This window comes from Amphibalanus amphitrite, unplaced genomic scaffold, assembly GCF_019059575.1.
Source record: "Amphibalanus amphitrite isolate SeventyFive unplaced genomic scaffold, NRLGWU_Aamphi_draft 001626F_arrow, whole genome shotgun sequence".
NCBI classification, from domain to species: domain Eukaryota; kingdom Metazoa; phylum Arthropoda; class Thecostraca; order Balanomorpha; family Balanidae; genus Amphibalanus; species Amphibalanus amphitrite.
In genome coordinates, this window is record NW_024883119.1 from 83,412 (window position 1) to 102,477 (window position 19,066).

The 19,066-nt window shown below is 51.7% G+C and overlaps 1 protein-coding gene across 2 annotated transcripts; it reads left to right on the forward strand.

The window, feature by feature from the left end:
• The first annotated feature begins 116 nt into the window (after positions 1-116).
• LOC122374250 lies at positions 117-19,057 on the forward strand. Of its 2 annotated transcripts, none has more exons than XM_043352876.1 (4): positions 117-176; positions 9,820-16,965; positions 17,340-17,419; positions 17,839-19,057. In XM_043352876.1, the coding sequence occupies exons 2-3, from the start codon at positions 10,149-10,151 to the stop codon at positions 17,390-17,392; spliced, it is 6,870 nt and encodes a 2,289-aa protein (XP_043208811.1). In that variant the 5' UTR covers positions 117-176; positions 9,820-10,148; the 3' UTR covers positions 17,393-17,419; positions 17,839-19,057. The 2 variants fall into 2 exon arrangements, with proteins under 2 accessions (XP_043208811.1, XP_043208812.1); XM_043352877.1 differs by lacking the exon at positions 117-176 and adding an exon at positions 789-859.
• Positions 19,058-19,066: the final 9 nt, after the last annotated feature.

The following is a 19,066-nucleotide window of genomic DNA, read 5'->3' on the forward strand; positions in this document are numbered from 1 at the left end:
TCAACGAACTTCGATGTTACTCTTCCAGCCGCATCGGCTGCTTGCGCAGTGTGAATCGCATAGAACATGCTTACTTGCAAACGCTATAAATCCGAATGGATTTCTCGCCGCATGTCGCTGGCGGATTGATGCGGAACGACCTTGGATCCATTACGGCCTTGGATACAGCGATTCCTGTGAGTTTATCACTGACTTTTTTGGGGAGACTGGCCTCGTGAGAACCCATAGTAACATTCCCTTGAAATAAGCCGATCTTTTTTCCTAAGCTCGACCGATGAGGCTGGATTGTTACGGGGCATGGGGGTTTGGGCAACAAATAGCATTTTAATGAGATGCTCGGATTTGGGTTTCGTACATGTTTCCTAACGAGTTAGCTTCGTATTCCAGGTGCTCCCGTCTTAAAATGTAATGTGCTGTGCGCGGAAACCATTTTAAGTTGAGCTTGAACTTGACCGGAACTGGAAGCCATTGTCGTAGCATTTACCGGCGCCGGCGAAAAACGACGTTGTAGGTAGGTAGCTATGTCAATTGCCAGTGCAATAATTGGTTTTCGATGGAATAAACATCCTCAGGTAGGATCATAATCATTCCATTATCAAATCATGGCGTTGGTATTCCCTATCCTGTCCCCCCCAGGTTTCGGTCACAGACCAACAGATGTCGCTACCTGTCGCTTTGCGCCGGTGAACGGGCGACCGTCGGCCGGCTGGCTGGAGTTTGGGTTGCGTAGGATTTACAGATGGCGCTGCATTCGCGGACTGCGGCGGCTGCGGTACACAGCTGCCCGACCCAAGCCCGACCGGGGTGGTGTTTGTGTTTGGGCTTTATTTTTCCGGCGGATGTGTGTGCTACTGTTCGGGTGGGTTTCTGAACGGTTTAATTGCGCCTCGCTGAGTTTACTATTGTTGCATCATAGAACAATTTTGTTTTGTGTCCTGATCATGTCTGAGTAGACCAAGACTGTAAAGTTAGAGTTGTGATGGAAATGTGACACAGGATTGCATGGCGAGTGGTGGCGGAATGGCTGCCTGACGACGTTTTCAAGTCGCCATTGCATTGTATTCTAAGAATATTTTGGAGGAAAAACATCTCTGCTGCTTAAAACTTTTACTGCTGGTGTGGAGTTGTAGGCCTGAGTCATGAGTGTGTGCTGAGGCTGTACCTACCTTACAATGATACAATTTAAAGTATCTTAATCTATCCACTCTGTTTTAACTTGCATGATGCAACTTCAGCTGTTGTAAGCTGCTCTACCCTTACCTCTACCTGACCAGTCAATTTAGTGTTTGTCATTAGATACCTACTCGTTCATTTGTCTTTAGATCTTTTTTAGATAACATTATCTGTATTCTGTTGTCACATTTGTAGCATTGGTGTTGTGCCTAATGTCCCTAGGCTTATTTTCAGTTGGCTTTGGCATGTAGCTAAAGGTTGAGCTGCCTTTTGGTTTTGGGCCACCTGCAGACATGTGTTTGCCCTGAAGTCTGACCTACCTAATACCTACCTAATTTTCATGTGTGTGCTTTTTCTTGTGGGCTTTATGCTTTCATGCCATGCTAGAACTGCCAGATTTTATAATTAATTCTGTCATTGGTGGAGTGTGTCACTGTTATTCAGCTTTCAGGTTTATACCCCTGTTTCTCTATGAGTAAAATATGCATATTTGAAGGGAGTCAAGACTCAGACCAGTATGCAATAAGGTATCAACTAAACATGCTTGTGCTTAATGCTACCCAAACATCTAAAATGTTGATGTGGTCTAGCCATCAAGGTTTAGTTTGTCATCACATTTTCTTCTGATCTTGAGGACATTCCCCTCAAGGCAGTCAACATTTATGCAAGTTTATTATGATTGATAAGATCCTTTTCCTGCTATGACTTTCAGGAACCATTTCACATCTTTAAACTGCTGTTGACTGAGCCGTTTGACATTCTTTTTCAGGGACATCAAGGCATTTAAGAATTGAGCATGTTCATTTTTATCAATTTAATAGTCACATGTTTCTATCCAGTTAGGAACAGCATTGCCAAAGGTCTGTGGGTGGCTGCAAATCCCTTCTTAGATGTACACACTGAGACCTCAGGCCTGAGCCAATATTTAGTCTTTTTGTCAGCAAGCTTATCTGCAGAGAGAAGAGTTGGTCTTTTCCTAAACATAGGCACAATTTAAGATTTATGGCTGACTTTTCAAAAGTGATCACTTGGGCTGCATTGTTACTTTTTATTATTCTAGCACTTCCAAGTTCCACCATCACTCTAAGTGATGGCTGGATTATAACACTTTGACGCTTGAGGCATTGTATGCCCATTTTATTTGGGCTGCTAGTGCTAATTGATGTAGGGTCAACGACGAATGGCAGTCTTTAGATCATCAAAACATTATGGAAATGGTGTTATTATTCTTATATCTCGCCCGTATAGGGAGGATGTCGAACGGACCCCCTTGTATTTTTTCGCGAATAACTCTCGTAAAAAGCGGCCGATCACCACGAAACTTTCAGTTCCCTCGAGTTAATTAATTTTACACCTACCCTTAAAATTTAATGACCCTGACCCAAAGCACGTTTGACCTGTCACCTATTTCTCGAGATCATGTTTGGCTGGAATCGCGGTTCGGCATATGTCGGCTCGCATTAGCCGCGCCACGGATCACATAACGGATCGGCAACTCCCCCCCGCGATCTGTCTCCCCTGCCACCTGGTGGGCATTTAGGTGAACTATCTTCACTAAGGAAGCGGCCGGCCTCGTGCGTGTTGAGGGCGTCGTGTCGGAGCTAATTAAGTGATTTTTCTGCGGAACATGGTTTCTCAGCTAGCTCAGAAGATACCTATGGTATAAATGAGAATGGCAAGAATCGTTAGAGACAGGTTAAGTATTTGAGATCGTATCCTTTGTCATGAAAATCGTTGTTTTCATACCCACGTGGGCGACCTAGCGTCCATCGCTAAATTGGTAATTTTCCGATCGCTGTCATCTCTTACATATATTTCATGAGTACATTTTTGATAAATATTCATCTGCCGATTAAATTAAATCTATAACTTTCACAAATATCCTACTTGCATAAAGTATAAACCCACGCCGGGCCGGTACACGGTACCAACCGCGCCGGGCCGAGGGTGTATGAAACCCCCGCCCCCTCCTAACTCGGCTTCTGGGCTACGTAGCCACACGGGGTAAGCGGCATTCCAAAGGGCGTAAAAATAATGGCGGAAATACTTCGGTCATTTTTTTAGGTCAGATCAAAGGTCGGGTCACCAGAGGTCATTAAAGGCAAATTTTGTCTATTTCAACAATTTTCGAAACATCCGACGCATAACTTGGGAACCAACAGAACTACAGAGGCGCGGAAAAGCGCATTCGATAGCTCTTTCACAGGTCCTTCTGAGTTTTATTCACAGATTTAACCTCAGGTCAACGGTTTAGCGTCCAGAGAGCAAAATCTCCAAAAATAGCCGTGTTTACGAAAAACGTTTTTTTCGGTAATATCTTTTGACTCAAACGAGCCACGACATTACTTTTGCCAGCATCGTGTTCCTCTCGTCGAGACGCGTCGAATGAACTATAGGTTGACCTTGAAAGGTCATTTTGAAAATCTTACGTCAGGTGAAGGTCATGACCTGACCGGAAAGGGTCATTCTGCATATCAGTCGATCCGTATCGTCGAGCTGAACACATCTGACGTGTTTTCATCGCTCTAGCACGTCTCTATCAAAAGTTATAGTAAAAAACTGCTGGTGAACGTTTTTATTCCACTGTTTACATACATGTAACCCGATGTTTGAGGGTGTTAAGGATGACCCGCCCAGACCAAATGAGACGCCTTTCAATTTGCTCTTATTGAATTATTATTAGTATTACACATATTATTATGCATATAGAGAGAGAGAGAGTATTGAGTATGCGGCAATATATAGGGTGCAAAATGACCTGACCTGGCTCTAAGCCACAGATATTTTGAGATGTCTGATGTAACACGTGGCTAAACCAGCCTCGGGGCCAAAGCTATACGAGCACTGTTTAGCAGCACGCTGTTACCCAGTACCTAGCATCATCAGGTATGGGTGCCTCCGTTCCTATGGAAACGTAAGCAAACTTCACAATGTTGCCAACGTCTTAATGGAAACCGGCTAAGTGTCAATACCTTGTAGCGGCGGGGAGGGTCGTATCGTGAAACAGGGGCCGAGATCCACCTATAGTCACGTTAATGGCCAGCTCGTTGGATTTGCTCCGATGTTATCTACTCCAACTGGTAGCCTGTGACCATCGAGATAGGAACAGAGGATGAACTCGTACTATGGGCAGACGGATGAGGAAAGGTGGCTTCGTGTACGGCCAAAAACGACGTTAAAGTTGCGAGGACGTGCTTCTTGCTCATACAACTCAAGCATGACTAGAAACATTTGTATCATTATGCATGCTCCAGCTGATTAGGGAATAAAGTATGTAACATTTCCATGTTATGGTAACATTCCAGCTGTTAGAGAGACTCTGTAATTTAATCCGTTCACAACCTTTGATTGTTTTTGTTTTGTTGGGTTAGGCCCTTTCGGTCCATTGAGACCATTGCAGAGCCGGAAGGATTATAGGAATTGGGGGAAACATTGGTATGGACAGGCACCCTAGAGAGTCACCGGGGCTGAGCCCGTCCCAATGGACAGGACGACCAGCCCCCCAAGCACTCTCTGCACCCGGCTACGGGTGTGCTCCCTAGGGAGCAGTGGTGCGCTTCAAGGGAGCAGCCCGCATGAGATAAAGTTGCCTGTCCAGTCCGGATCGAGAGTTGCTGCGTGGAGGAGAAGGATTTGAACTTGATCTGAACATCCTGAGGATGTAAACGACGGACGGGTGTTGCGTTCACACCCGTTTCCCCGTGCCTTTTAACACTGGTTGCGGCGGGCGGCCGGCTCCCTCCTTAGTGAAGATATCCGCGCCGCTAGATGGCAGCCCGCTCCGCGGGTACACCGATAACAATGGGAAGCGGGGAGAGTTGCCGATCCGTTAGGTGATCCGTGGCCGCGCGTTTGCAGTCTTCGTGGTTTCAAGCGTTCAAACATGTGACATGATGTTGGTCCCATGGATCAGGTTGGGTGTAAAGGTCACCTGAAAGTCAGGTCAGTTCATTGGTCTTTGATGACCTCGGTTTACTTGTTCGTGTTTTACATGTTTCTAGACTAGTTTTTGGAGCTGATATCGAATTTAGCAACCATTTGAACATTTACGAAGTAGTTTTGGTGCCTTCGTAACATGTAACGAAGCTGTCAGAGGCGGTTGGCACGTAGGTAGGTACTACGAATACCCGGCAGGACCCCTTCTGGTTGACCTGACCCGACCCGAAATGGCCTAAATGCACAAAGACATCATCTGTGATCAAAACTTACATGATAATCGTTATCAACACCCCGAAAAATCTCCTAGCAGCCACACTTTACGACGTTTTAACAGGTCCCAATTTCCCGACTTTTGGGTCATTGACCTGACCTGGAAGGTCAACCGATGACCTAGGACCTTAATATTGGGTATCATCGGCTTCCTCTCGTCACGGGCAACACGCTCGTCTTTTCCTCGAAGCTCTAACTCGATCAGGGGCCAAACGCAAGGGGGGGGGTCGTACCAGGGCCGTACCAACCCCCACCCCCTTGTGTCGTCGAAGTAGGTACGCAAAATGACCTGTGCCGGCGAGGGTTAAAGAGCTATCGAATGTGCTTTCCCGCGGCGCTGTAGCTCTATCCGTTTCTGAGTTAAGCGCCCATTTGTCGAACATTGTCGAAAGAGACTGAAACTAGCCTTCGATGAGCTCTGGTGACCTGACAAAAATTGACAAAATCAAAGAATTTCCTCATGCTTTTTTGTGCTTTTTTAACGTCTTCTGCGTGTCGCTAAGTGGCTCAGGAGCCGAGCCAGTGAGGGAATGTTCTCGCCAGTGAGGGGGTGTTCTCCACGCCCCCCCTCCAGCAGGGCGTGGAAATCTCGGAGGGTGTTGCTTAACCATGAATAGTCTATGGTTTCCGGTTAATTGCATAAATGTCATGGTGCGTCCCTTGACCCGGCAGCCATCCATAGTTGCATAGGCGTAGGAACAGGGGGGGCCGGGGGGGCCATGGCCCCCCCATTTTCGGAGGTGGGGGGGCCAGCAATGTTAACTGGCCCCCCCACTTTTTGCTGACTTAAGTGTCTGTCTGTACCTAGGTACCAGTGCTACCACCCGGTAACTTGACAACAATTCAGCTTGCCCTTTAATGAAGATTCCCTTTTTTTCTACAGCGTTATTGACCGCAATTTCCTTCACTCAATGAAGGAAACCATATCACTTATCAGAGACAAGACTGTGGGTCCTGGTGACAGCATTTCGTTGAATACGAGGCACGGGACAGCGAGCACTGAAAAAGGTATAAGACAATACTAGCACGGTGCAGGAGAATGCGTATACAAACGACAAACGCTTGACCGGATCTGCTTGGGGTCGGCATAGTTCGTCAAAGGCGTACTAGCTGGGGGCCAGGGTGACCATGGGTGACGCCTCGGCTCAAACAGGCTGGGGGCCAGCAATGTCTGTATCTGCCCCTTCCCTTTCACTTTCAGTGCAGTGGCGGTCGCAGAGGGGGGATCAGGGCCATGCCCTTCCCCCCTCCAAAGGCTAATCAGGGGGCCATCATATCATTTGCCCCCCCCCAAACAACCAATGGGCCCCATGGGCGTATGGGGCTCTGGCCCTAATTCAATTGTCACGAGGCTCAAGAATCCCACGCTAGCTATTAACAGCTCCCAAGCCAGTCTTTGAGGGTCCTACACTGATCTTGGAGGGCACTTCAGTGGCGGTCAAGCGCCGACATTGACCGCTGAGAACCCACATTGACCTCATTTGAGGGCCCCTAAACCGGCCTCAAGGGCCCAGTCGGCGTCTGAGGGCCTCACACCGGCCTCTGGTGGCCTCATTTCTGTCTCTGGGGTCCCAAGACTAACCTTTAGGTGCCTCTGAGGGTCCTGCACTGAATTGATTTCTGAAGACCCGATGCCGGCCTCTAAGGTCCGCATCGGCCTCTGAGGGTCCATCTTGGCCTTAGAGGTCCAACGCCGGCCCATGCCGGTCTTTTAGGGCCCCACACTGACCTCTAAGGGCCCATGCTGGCCTGTAAGGACCCGTCATTAGCCTATGAGGGCATTGTACGGGATTCTGAAGACCTGATGCCGGCCTCTGAGGCCCATCTTTGTTTTTGAGGGTCTTCTGCTGGTCTCTGGGGTCCAACACCGGCCCAAGCTGGTATTTTAGGGTCCCACATTGACCTCTAAGGGCCCCGCACTGGATTCTGAAGATCCTATGCCGGTCTCTAAGGGTCCGCATCGGCCTCTGAGGGCCCACCTTGGCCTATGAGGGCCTTCCGCTGGTCTCTAGGTTCCAGGTCCCGCCCATGCCGGTCTGTTACGGCCCCACACTGACCTCTAAGGGCCCATGCTGGCCTGTAAGGACCCGCATTAGCCTCTGAGGGCCTTGCACTGGATTCTGAAGACCCGATGCTGGCCTCTGAGGCCCATCTTGGTTTTTGAGGGCCTTCTGCTGGCCTCTGGGGTCCAACACCGGCCCATGCCGGCATTTTAGGGTCCCACACTGACCTCTGAGGGCCCATGCTGGCCTGTAAGGGCCCACATTAGCCTCTGATGGCCCAAGTCGGCATCTAAATGTCTCATCCTGCCCTTTGCAGGCCCTGTACTGGTCTCTGAGGGCCTCAACCCTCACCGGCCGATGGGGGGGGGGGGCGGGTGCCGCCCCTCCATAGTCTTTTTTTTTTGCGATAGCTCCGAACACGCCGGTGATAGAGAGCTGAAGCTTTGCATACCTGACCTTCGAATCAAGCCGGATCTTTTGACACCAACCGCATTTTCGGGTCAGATCAGGTCACTGACCCATGAGGTCATAAGTGAACCTCTGCACGGTCTTCAGATGTCGCAACTTCGCAACGCCCTCACTGCCAGAGGAGATTTCACAGGGAAATGAACCTTGGAGGACCTAGTATCCATTAGGGTCTCACAACTTGTACATTTCGGATTTTTCCTAAGGTCATTTTCGTGACCTCACCATTAGGTATAAGTCAATGGGGATAAACTGAAAACTTTTTCTGGCGCCGTAAACGACCTTCAACTATCTCAAGCACACTGAATCTTTCATGCACTCCTTGCAAGGTTCGATGCGTCACTTTTGCAATGTTGACCTTGCGCGACGTCATTTATGAAGTTATAAGGGTCATATAAGTTTGTCGTCAATAACTACCGATCAAATTGAGCTAGCGAGTCGGGGAAGCCATCAATGGACTCAGGAAGACCTGCCGAATCGGACGAATAATATGCGACATGACCTCCTTCGACCAATTTCGTGACCTGGGGGCGCTGACCTGACCGTGACCCGTGGTCAACACCCTCAGTTTACCTCACCCAAACAAAAAGTACATCATTCGACGCGCCTGAGAGAGGCGAACACGATGCTGGCAAAATCGCGGCTCTGCGGCCGTTTTTTGCGAAGTTATTCACCAAAAACGGAACCGTGCCTTGAGACACTTGACCTGACCTCAGAGGTCACCGGTTGACCTAGAACCTTAAAATCGGGTATCGATCTCTGCGTCTTGTAACGGCGCACACGCTCGTTTTTCCGCGACGCGCTAGCTCAGCCTGGGGCGCAACGGCGAGGGGGGTTGTACCCGCCCCCGCCCCTCGGCCGGCGCGTACAATATATGTATACAATGTATGTAGAAAACCTATAGGTTCTGTCCGGCGAGGGTTAAACTGGCCTCTGATGGCCCAGACCGACCTCTAAAAGTCCCACACCGGCCTCTGATAGTCAATCAGCCCAGTTGCAGTGGTCGCTGATATAAAACCTCTTAAAACGTTATAGGCCTGGCTGAGCCTAGCTGGGCCGTTCATGCTGATTTTTATAGGCATATTGAAAAGACTCGCTTTGCACGTTTCACGCTTGCTCGTAATGAAAAAGTTGCTGGATGCCTCTGGAATTTGCATGGGTGCCAACGGCTGCGGAGGACAGGGGAACGCGTCCATCAGTTTGAGTTTATGGACGGGAGTCTCCCTGAAATTTTAACCAATTTTGTTTTTGTTTTTGTCTCGATTTTTTTTATCTCTGATCATGTTTGCGAAAACAAAGTGGCCGAAATCCGAGGAGAAATCGGATTTTGGGGGTAGGTTAGGTTTTGGACCTCTGGGACCTTGGCCCCCCCACTTTCGAAAACGTTCCTACGCCTATGCATAGTTGAGGCAATGGAATTTAGCCGATTCGGACATCTAATCTCACGTTGACAATCCTGCATGACAGACATTTGTTCTGCAGTGTGTTACTATGTAAATGATGAAGGATGGGCGTTTTGCGCCACAATCACTCATCGCCACTATTTCAGAGCGACCAGCATTTTCCGCCATATTTCGACCTGAGGCCAGTTTTACCAACAGAAAAATAGCCGCCTGCCGAAATTTTTTGCATTAAGACCTCTTCACATACGGAGCGTAAACGTGCTGGGCACGTAAGCGGATAGGGCTTTACCGTTTACGCTCCATGTGTGAAGCGGTCTCTAGGCAAAACATTCCGGCAGGCGGCTATTTTTCTGTTGGTAAAACTGGCCTCTGACCTTCCCTGACCTCAGACGGTTCCGATCAGCTCAGCGACTGCCGCATTCACGCATGAGTGTTGATTGATCCACTCGTATTATTGTGGGTGATCGCTTTCGTGTAGTAAAGCATTCTCTTTTTTCGTGAAATCCACACGAACTTCCTTTTGCCGTTGTCAATGCACTTATGTTTGTTTCTGTTTTTCATTCCAGATCATATTCAAGAATGCCATAGTGATTCCCAGCAACTTAAATGTGACTGAAGATTTGCTTGGCGTTGTTGGATGATGTGTCGCCGAGAACTAAGCCAACCAAGCTTTATTTGTGTGTGTTTTTAAGAGCTCAAATACCCAACAGGCTCGAACAGTATGAGTTTGCTGGATACGTGGTCCTGGCAAAAATTTGTACAGTACTGAAGAAAGTCCAGCCTTACATCGAGTCAGCTGTGTTGGTGGCTTGCCACATCAAAGTCGATGAGTGCTCGAATGCGCTCGGTATATGGTAGGGGAGGTATTGGAAGGTCTGCTGTACCGAGAGCATAGATGTTAAAGCAAAACATGGAAAGCGGCCCACCAGAGATACCACTGCTGATCTTACCAGATGAGCCCGTTGAGCATGACAGTTCTGTGGCGGCAGAAGACGTTGTCGGGACTGCTTCAAAACTTTCGTCTGAAAGTGAATCATCCTCGCATTTGGTACCATCGATGGCTTCACCCGAAAGTGGTTCAGTTGTAGAGGCATGCACCAAAGCTAGCTTGACATCCTCTAACAACAGCGCTTCGACTTCAGAAGAGCAGAGCGCAGCTACCTGTGCCATCAGTACCGTCCAAGATGTACGTGAAGCTGGCCCATCATCATCAAACGCTCCGGTTGACATTACCGTGGACGTGATGGCTAGTGGCGATCTCGCTGGGTCAGGTGATGAAGCTGGCCCGCCTCTCCTACAGACGGAAGCATTGCTGCCCTATACGGCCTCAGACGCTCCAGCAGACCCGGAGCAGAACAGGGAAGTTTTGCCGCCCCGAAAGAAGCTCGGCGCCTGCAACAAAAGCACGAAACCAACACTTGCGCCGCCTGTGCTTCAGCCAGAGGTTATTACCATTGATGACGAAGAACCGGCGTGTGATTTTGAGGAACCACCAGTGCTGCTGGCAGAGGTAGCCGTTACTCGTAAACGTAAAGGAATTGTTCGCAAAAGGAGCTTCTTTGGAAACACGGTCGACAGCAGCATGTTGAAAGAGTCATTGCTGGAGTGTAGTCCTGCTAAAAAAGCTCACAAAGGTGGCACGGTACATCCTGATTTCCCCAGCCGCGGGAAAGACGACGACGTTACACTTCTGCTGTCTGGATGTGGGAAAACTGGAGGCGATGGAGCGTCTCCCAAACCAAGGACGCCGTCCAAGTCGGGTGTGGTTTCCGTTAAAGTGGACAGTAAGAAAATTGAAAACCATCCCGCTGGTCCACGCCCACACAATCGTCAGGTTTCGGAAAAGAATTTGTTTGTCGCCCTGTCTCCCGGAAATAAGGAAAGCTGTAAAGGCGATCAGAAGACGACTATTCTCGTAAGGAAGGACAGACCGTTAGCGCGTCGCATGGGCTCAGGCAGTCAGCCGAGTCGTCGCAGCGGCGCAGCTCGGTGTAGACCGGCCAGCGTGCAAAATCAGCGTCGCTTTGTTGGTGCAGGTGATAACGAGCGCATCAAATCGACAGGGTGGCGTTCAGTACCTACAGTGCCGTTGGACGATGTCGCTTCGCAGTGCGGCTACGTGAGTATCAGTGAACACAAGCGAGAAGTGTTTGCTCCCCTCCCTCTGCCACCCGGCGATCTTGTGACGCTGCCACGCAACCCGGAGCTGGCCGAGCGTATGCAGAAAATTGTCGAGGCTGATGGCTCAGATCCTGAGGGTGTTTTCACGAGTAGCGCACTGGAAGGATTTCTCGAGGAGAAGGCTCCACTGAAGTTGAGCTTTCCCGTACCAGACTGTCTTATGCCTAAGGAGAAGCTGACTGATAGAGATGCAGAGTACCCGCCACCTGCTCAGCCGCCGCCTGCCATCGTGCGGCCACGAGGAGAACCGCGCTTCAAAACACTGCTAGAGAAGCAGGTGTGGCTAGGAATGCGCGACGAAAAGGATCTGAGGGCTCTCCGACCGGCGCAGTCGCCGTCCAAAGACGACTCGACTGATGCTCTGCCGCTGTACTCCCTTCTCCTACCGCCTCGCTACCTGTCCCCAGCTCGATCTTCGCGTGACTTGTCAGTGCATAGAGGTCGCCATCTTCTCCCACTGTCTAAAGTCATGCACAAGTCACTGGACATGCGGCGAGCCTGGGACAAACCAGCAGAGGGCGCCGACTGCGTACAGTTCATATACGATGGGCATCGCCAGGTGCGTATCCGCGGCTCTGGATCCCTTAACGATGGACCGACGACTCGTGGGTATGGGAAACTGCTGCGCCCTGAGTCGGTGGAGGAGAAGGTGAACGCTTGGCGTGAAAATGACTTCCAGGTGTTGACGGAGTCGGTAAGCCGCGAGCGGGCTCTGCTGGCGGCGGCCACAGTCCAAGACATGCCACCGACTCCTTCGCGAGAGCAGCCAAGTCCAGCAACTTCTAGTCACGTCACTCCAAGTCTGCGACTCAGTCCGGCTGCTGTGCGCCACAGCTCTCGTACTCCCAGACCGCGAAGACGCCTGTTACTGGAAACTGAAGGCGCGGACGAAACTGCGGACTCCTATTCGGGTGACATGGCAACGTCTTTACCGGAAGATAAGGTGACCGCTGAAGTCGAAATCGATTCTTTCGAGCCAAAGATTCACAGAGTTGATAACACGCCTCGGTCGGTTCCCAACGAACAAAGTCACATCGATGAAAAGTCTGTGTGCAGTGACATCCGAAAGCTGGCGGAAGCTACAGTTGACAAAGGTGTACATGACAGCTCTGTTTCTGATGAACAGAAAGATTGTGTTCGTCTTGAGGTGGCAGGTCACCAAGGCGAAGGCATTGTGACTGGTGCGGAAGAATGCAGGGCAGACGAGAAAGCTGGGATAGCCGGTGACGCAGCTGAAACATATGATGATGGAAGGGCTGACGCCTCAGTGAATTGCAAAGAAAATAGCTACGATTCCAACGGGGACTGTGCTTCGGAAGAGGAGGTTCAGAATCATTCAAGCTCTGGCGTACCCTTTGTCGAGCAGAATGACGATGCCTGTGTCATTCAAGACACCGTTGGCAATGGCAACGAGAACGACATGGCGGACAAAAACAGCGACGGGAAGAACGGGCTGGAGAAGGACGAGATCGACGCCACAATTGATTCACCTAGCAGCACCATTGAACAGACTGAGGCTATCGACTATCGGGATGACAACCTAGACAGAACAAAGGATGCCTTAGTCGTCATCCATGAAACCACTCCTTCCGACAACAAGGGTAATGTCTTTGTCCAAAAGAACGAAGCATGCACCGCGGAAGGTAACAGTGAAGAAGACCACAGGGGCAACACGGACGACAAATCCGGCAACGACCAGCAAAAGGACAAACTGAAAAGTGAAGATGTTGATTCCTTTGCCAACCCACCACACAGCGCCGATGAAGAGGTGGAGGTCGCCGGCTGTTTTGATGTTAACCTAGGCGCAACTGGGAGCTGTTTGGAGGCGCTGGAAGATTCCCATGTTTCAGAGAGCGATGAACATACCCTTGCTCAGCAGAATGACGTTACCTGTGCTGATGGAGAGAAGTATGACAGGGACCAGGATTACGACGCGGAAGACAACATCAGCAACGACCAGCAAAAGGTCGAGACGAAAAGCCAGAAGACTGATTCGACTGTCAATCTACCCAACAGTGCCCCTGAAAAGACGAAGGTTTTCGACACAACAAAAGACACTTTCGGGACGACCGAGTTCATATGCGATTCCAATCGGGCTCTCCACGAACCTGTCCTGAAACGGAGCGATAGCAAGGAAGCAGAGGTACAAGCCTGCCTCGGGCCAGATACTCTGGAGGATTTCAGTGCTGTGGCTAATGTTTCAGGAAATGTCGAAGTGGTCGAGAACGATGAGCATGATGATACTGTCGATCTGCAAGCGTTACAGAGGGAAAACTCGACTGATGCTGGTGTGTTACTGCATAGTGCAGCCGAATCTGCAAGTGTCGACGCAGCTCATGAAGCGTCTGAGAGCGCCTCGCCAGTGGATCGCCTTTCATTCTTCAAGTCATTGCTGGAGAAATATAGTCGGCCCCAAAATGTTCAGACTGCTGTGTCAACTGACCAATCATCACCCACTCAGAATGTGTCGATGGGGTCTGGCACATGTTCAGGAACTGAATGTGCCTCCGACCGGTTTTTGAAAAAAGGCCTCGATATGGCAAAGGCTTTGGTAGCATCCCTTCTTAAAACCACTAGCGCTGTGACAACGACGACGCTTGACAAAAACGAGGAAAGAAATCGCGACCTATCGGGTGAGAAGGAGATCAAAATGGAACCTACCTGCAGCGAAGAAACCAATTCACCCCAGTCTCAGAAATTGAGTGGCGGCAGTGCCTCTTTCTGTAAAACTGAAGTGATTGCATCAGGGGAACAAGCTTCAATCGCGGGAGGTCTGCAAGCTGACAGCGCCAACTGCAAGAACGATGAGTCTTTTGATGAAAAAGACGACCTTCGTCCCCTCTCCAGGGCAGGAGGTCCAAGCTCTGCCGTGATTACCCATGAAACAAAGGCGGAGAAACTTCCAGTCTCAGACTGTGACACGGAAATCGCAACAGCCCTTCGCGCATGCGTCCACCTTCCCCGTTTTCATCCGACTGCGGTGCGGCCGTTTTGCATCTTCCATGAAGTGCACAACTGCCCGGAATACCGTATTGGCGGCAGCTGTTTCATGACTGCCCAGCGCTCGCGGATTTTACAACTACAGCGAAACTTGGCCATCCGCACTGGGCGCCTGCCGGCACTGCCGGCTCGGCACCAGCACACGGCACGCACATTTGGCCGTGTTCGGCCCAAGGGAGTGCGTGTGAAACACACGGCCGAATCTTGTGTTGCCCTGCTTCCGATCCCCGACGGAGCACCGCTCCCAGTGACTAGGCTGCCTCCCGTCAGACCCCCTCTGCGTCGCTTCCGTCTTCCGGAAAACGTACGGGTCTCTGATGTGCGAGAAGTGGTGGTGCTGACGCCGGTCCGGCCAGGTGACGGCTCCTCGTGTTACAGTGTGCGTCTGGCCAGTGGCGATCTCTGTCGTGTTGGGCCTGGTGACGTCCACGCGGGCGAGGCTTGGCGAATGCAGCCAGCTGACGACGTGATTGTCGTAGCTGCCGACGGCCGCCGCTTCCGGAACCCACAGGATCGCGACTGCACGGATTCCGTGGATGTGGAGAAACCGGCCGGCAATGTGACTCAGCTGTCACTAGCTGATGTCAACCGCAGCATCTCCCAAGGTCAGATGCTGATGAGTGGTTCGGATGGTGGCCTGGTGCTCTCGCCGTCGCGAGTACGCGTGATGTGCCGAGACAGGCTGCGCCGTGTCGCTGTCGGGTGTAAAGGCAGACGGGAGGTGTTCGAGACGGGCACCGTGGTGGTAAGGGAGGACGCTGGGCAGCTTGCGGTGATCGGTGCCCTGCCGCCAGAGGTGACACTACACCCTGACAAGGAGTCCGGCTCGGAGGTAAGTGGTGCGCCCCAGTCGGTACAGCACGGCTCCGGTGAGTCAGGCAGCAACACCGCACCCGGATCGACGAAGCTGACCGTGGACGATAGCAATGCTGAACTGCAGGTAATCGGCACCGTGCAAGGAAGGTCTAAGAAGCAGCAACAGCAGCACGCGACTTGCCAGAAGAGGACCGCTAGCGGGGACACCAACGTGGTGAAAAAGAAGCGTCGACGTGGGTCTAGCGAACGTCGGTCAATGACTGCGAAGGACGATGACAAGGTCAAGCAGAGGAAGGCCCTGTTGGCGTCCACACAACCTCGTAGTAGCAACGGCAAGTTCCTCTCTGCGACAAAGCCAGTGACCAAAACGCTGGTTGTTTCTCGCCCAACCACTGGAAACGTCAGTAAGGCAACCGCAGATAGCGATAATGTGGTGGTGGTTTCGGCAAAGAAAGCTCGGATGCTGTGCGAGATGCCGGCACCCGTCACGGAAGCCGAAGTACCATCTGTACCAACACCCAGCTGGCTGATGAGTCGCCTACACAGTGTGACAGTTGAGGTGGTACCGACAGCTGACAAGACAGAACTCACTAAGAAGCTGCCCAAGACGGTGGTAAAGACAGTGTCCCCGTTGATGCGGAAAAAGCCGTCTACCCCTGCGACAGGCCAACCCTCCAAACCAATGTCGGCAACAGGAGTGCTGATGTCGGTGATACAGAAGATCTCTAAGAACGATACAAACCCTGCCGAGAGCTCGTCATCGGTCGTGGGAGAATCGGCCAACTTATCATCGGCGACATCGGCTCAAGAGTTTTCCCAGGATAGCTCTGCTGCTGAAGTACTAAAGGATGCCCGGCAGTCAAAGCCAAAGATGAAGTCATTTACCCCAGCGAAACCACTCAGCGGAAGACAGGCACCAAAGGCTGGCGTTGACGTCAATCCCAATCGGTCGCTATTGAAACGATCCTTCATCGCCGAGACGACCGAGTCTGTGTCACCCGTTGCTTCGGTGCGAGGTCCTCGCGCACGACCGGGACAGAGTTCTCGGCGCAGAAGACCAACAGGTCCGCTGTCACCGAACGGAACGGCTGCGCGAATCTGTGACCCAGCGCGGCCCAAGGTGCGGCGCAAGAGCTGGGCTGACCTGCCCTCATCGCGCCAGAGCTGGACCAACGAAGATAACGCTGTCGAAAAAGCGGCCGGGATCATCCTGCCGCGCCGACGCTCCTGGGACAACCCCGCGGCGCGCCAGAGCTGGACCACGCCGGGCGCCAGCCGGCGGCGGGCTCGCAGGAAGTCCGACATCCCGCGGACTAGCCGGCCGCAGGGGCTGGTGGCTAGCCCGTCAGCGCCGCCACCGCAGACCTCGGCAGCAGCGGACGCTCAAACGGCACGGACGGACGCCAGCGAGCCGGCCGCGCCGCGGCTCAGTCCGCCGGTCGGCCGGCCGCCGCCCACCCTGCTGCGCTGTGACGGCGTGCCTGTGCGGCGGCCGTCCGGCGGCGGCGGCGGCGGCGACGGGCCGGACCTGGCCCCGGCGCTGGTCGACCTCACCACCCCCGAGAAGGCGCCGTCGCCGCGGCCAGCCGAGGCCGAGGCGGCGCCGGCGCGCCGGCGGCTGAAGCTGCCGCTGGAGGTGACGCTGCTCAACGAGTCGGACATGAGCGACGACGAGCTGGACGACCTCGGCGAGCTGGCGGTCAGCGCCGCCCCAGGTGGGTGCCGCCGCGATACACTGCTACCGGTCATAGAGACTGGTGGGGTAATGGTTTGAATTGTTTATTTATTTATTTATTTATTTATTTATTTATTTACTTATTTATTTATTTATAGTCAAATGGGACATGCCAGGGAACCCTTATGCTTGTCTTGTCCAGGATTCGTAATTTAATCACACTCAAACGTTGCGGAAATGAGATGTCCACTTTTAATTTTTGTTGTTGTTGTCATTGTCGATACAACGAGTCTATAGTCGTCTTGAGTTTCGCTGTATGTCAAACGACCTTAGGTTCTCTATCGAATTGAGGGAGATTCCGAAATAAGATGAAAGTTACGTTCCAATAACAATCCTATGTCTCGCCTGTTTCAGAGAAGAAATCCGATGACGTGTATTGTCCGAACATTGAACTGATTGAACTATGAACACATTTTATATCTTCACGGCGTAAGGTAAGAATCGCAAATCGTCTATGTGATCAGAACAACTCGGTCAAAGAAAGTGGAAGGTCACTAGTCAGAGAAAATTAATGTGACTTCAACAACTTGTATTTTTATTTTCCGAGTTATTTTATTGTTATTCATGTTCTGCATTAGCAAATTTCTGGGGGGGGGGGGGCAGTTTGAATGTTTCGTTTAATTGTATGGTTTGATTTCGCTCAGTGTCTTTTGATGGTTTCGGTAAGTCGTGCTCATGAATCTGTGTTGAGCAAAGGATATGGTTAATATTTCATACCAATGTGTTGCCAAATTGATTCGACGTTATCTAAACGGTCAGTAGGAGTTCTGACGATTCGCCTAGCGATTTACCCCGGTGCAGCCGTGTTCCTGTATTGCCGGGCGCTGTGTGTGACGCTACCTCTGCCCCGCAGTCGCCGCCGCCGCCGCCGGCGTCTCTCACCGGCCGGTGCGTCCGGAGGTCGTCGGAGGCCCGGCCGGCGGTGGGCCGCCGAGCCGCCCGCCCGGCGCCGCGGACGGTTTGGGACAGTGCTGCGGTCAGTGCCAGGGAGATGGGCACGGGGACGGGATTTGTGCCGGCGTCAGGCCGGCCCGCCATGATCTCTGCGTGATGCGAGGGACATCGTCAGTGTGTGTACAAAGTGTATGACCGCGTGTATGTGCCGGTGTGAGGGCGGCGGACCGGCGCAGACCAGACCAGCGCCCCGCCGCGCCGCCCCAGTGGCGCTCAGGCAGCTCCGCGAGAAGGCGTCGGCTGTCAGGCGCTGGCGCAGAGTATCCGGGCGGCCGGTCGTGGCGGCTGCTTTCTGAGAGCACTCACGTGGCAAGATCGACAATCTAGAAATTTCAGCATCTTCCTGCTTCGGACCGTGAGAAAATCTATCAGAGTAGCCGAGAGCCGATCCGTTGAACCGGTTACCTTTGAATAACTGCAGGCGATTTGTCGATCCCGCTTTATAGGGCGCGTCTGATGTGCCCGTGGTGGCAGAGAGAAGGCATTTATTCTGACGGACTCCAACTTTTTCGGCTTCTTCATGCGTGTGGGCAATATCAGTTTAGCACCCAGATTTCTTTGTTTTCTGTTGTGGCTGTGAGCTTTGCTAGGCTACATTACGGACAAGTTGCTCTTTATTTTGTGTATCATCCTCACACGCGGCATGTTTTTTATGTCCTCCGACGGAGATTGTAGATAACAGCTTCGTCCCGTTGTGCTTTCGACCTGATCAGGAGCTCTCGTTGAAGACTGCCTTGGCGCTAAGGTGGGTCTCGGACTATGGTTAAGCCTTGTTTACTGCGCAGAGTGTTTCCCACTTATCTCTTGTTTATGCTCATTTGTAGGGTATTTATCGGAGCACGAAGGATGAAAGAAGTGTCATCTCTCTGCTTGCGCCGCTGGCTCATCAGGGTACTGTTTGCCAGAGTGTTAGTTCAAAGTCACCATTGAGTCGCGGTAGTGTGACCTCCCGCAGCGCCTGGCTGCAGGCGGGCCTGTCAGGTGGGTCCGATCACATTCGGGTCTGGGCAGCTCCGACCGCTCTATGGCTCCAGTGAGCGAGCCCGCCTCCGGTGTATCAGTGTGCTGTGTTTATAAATATGTCTCAATGTAAATGAATACAAGTTAAAGCTTGCTGATGTCTACAG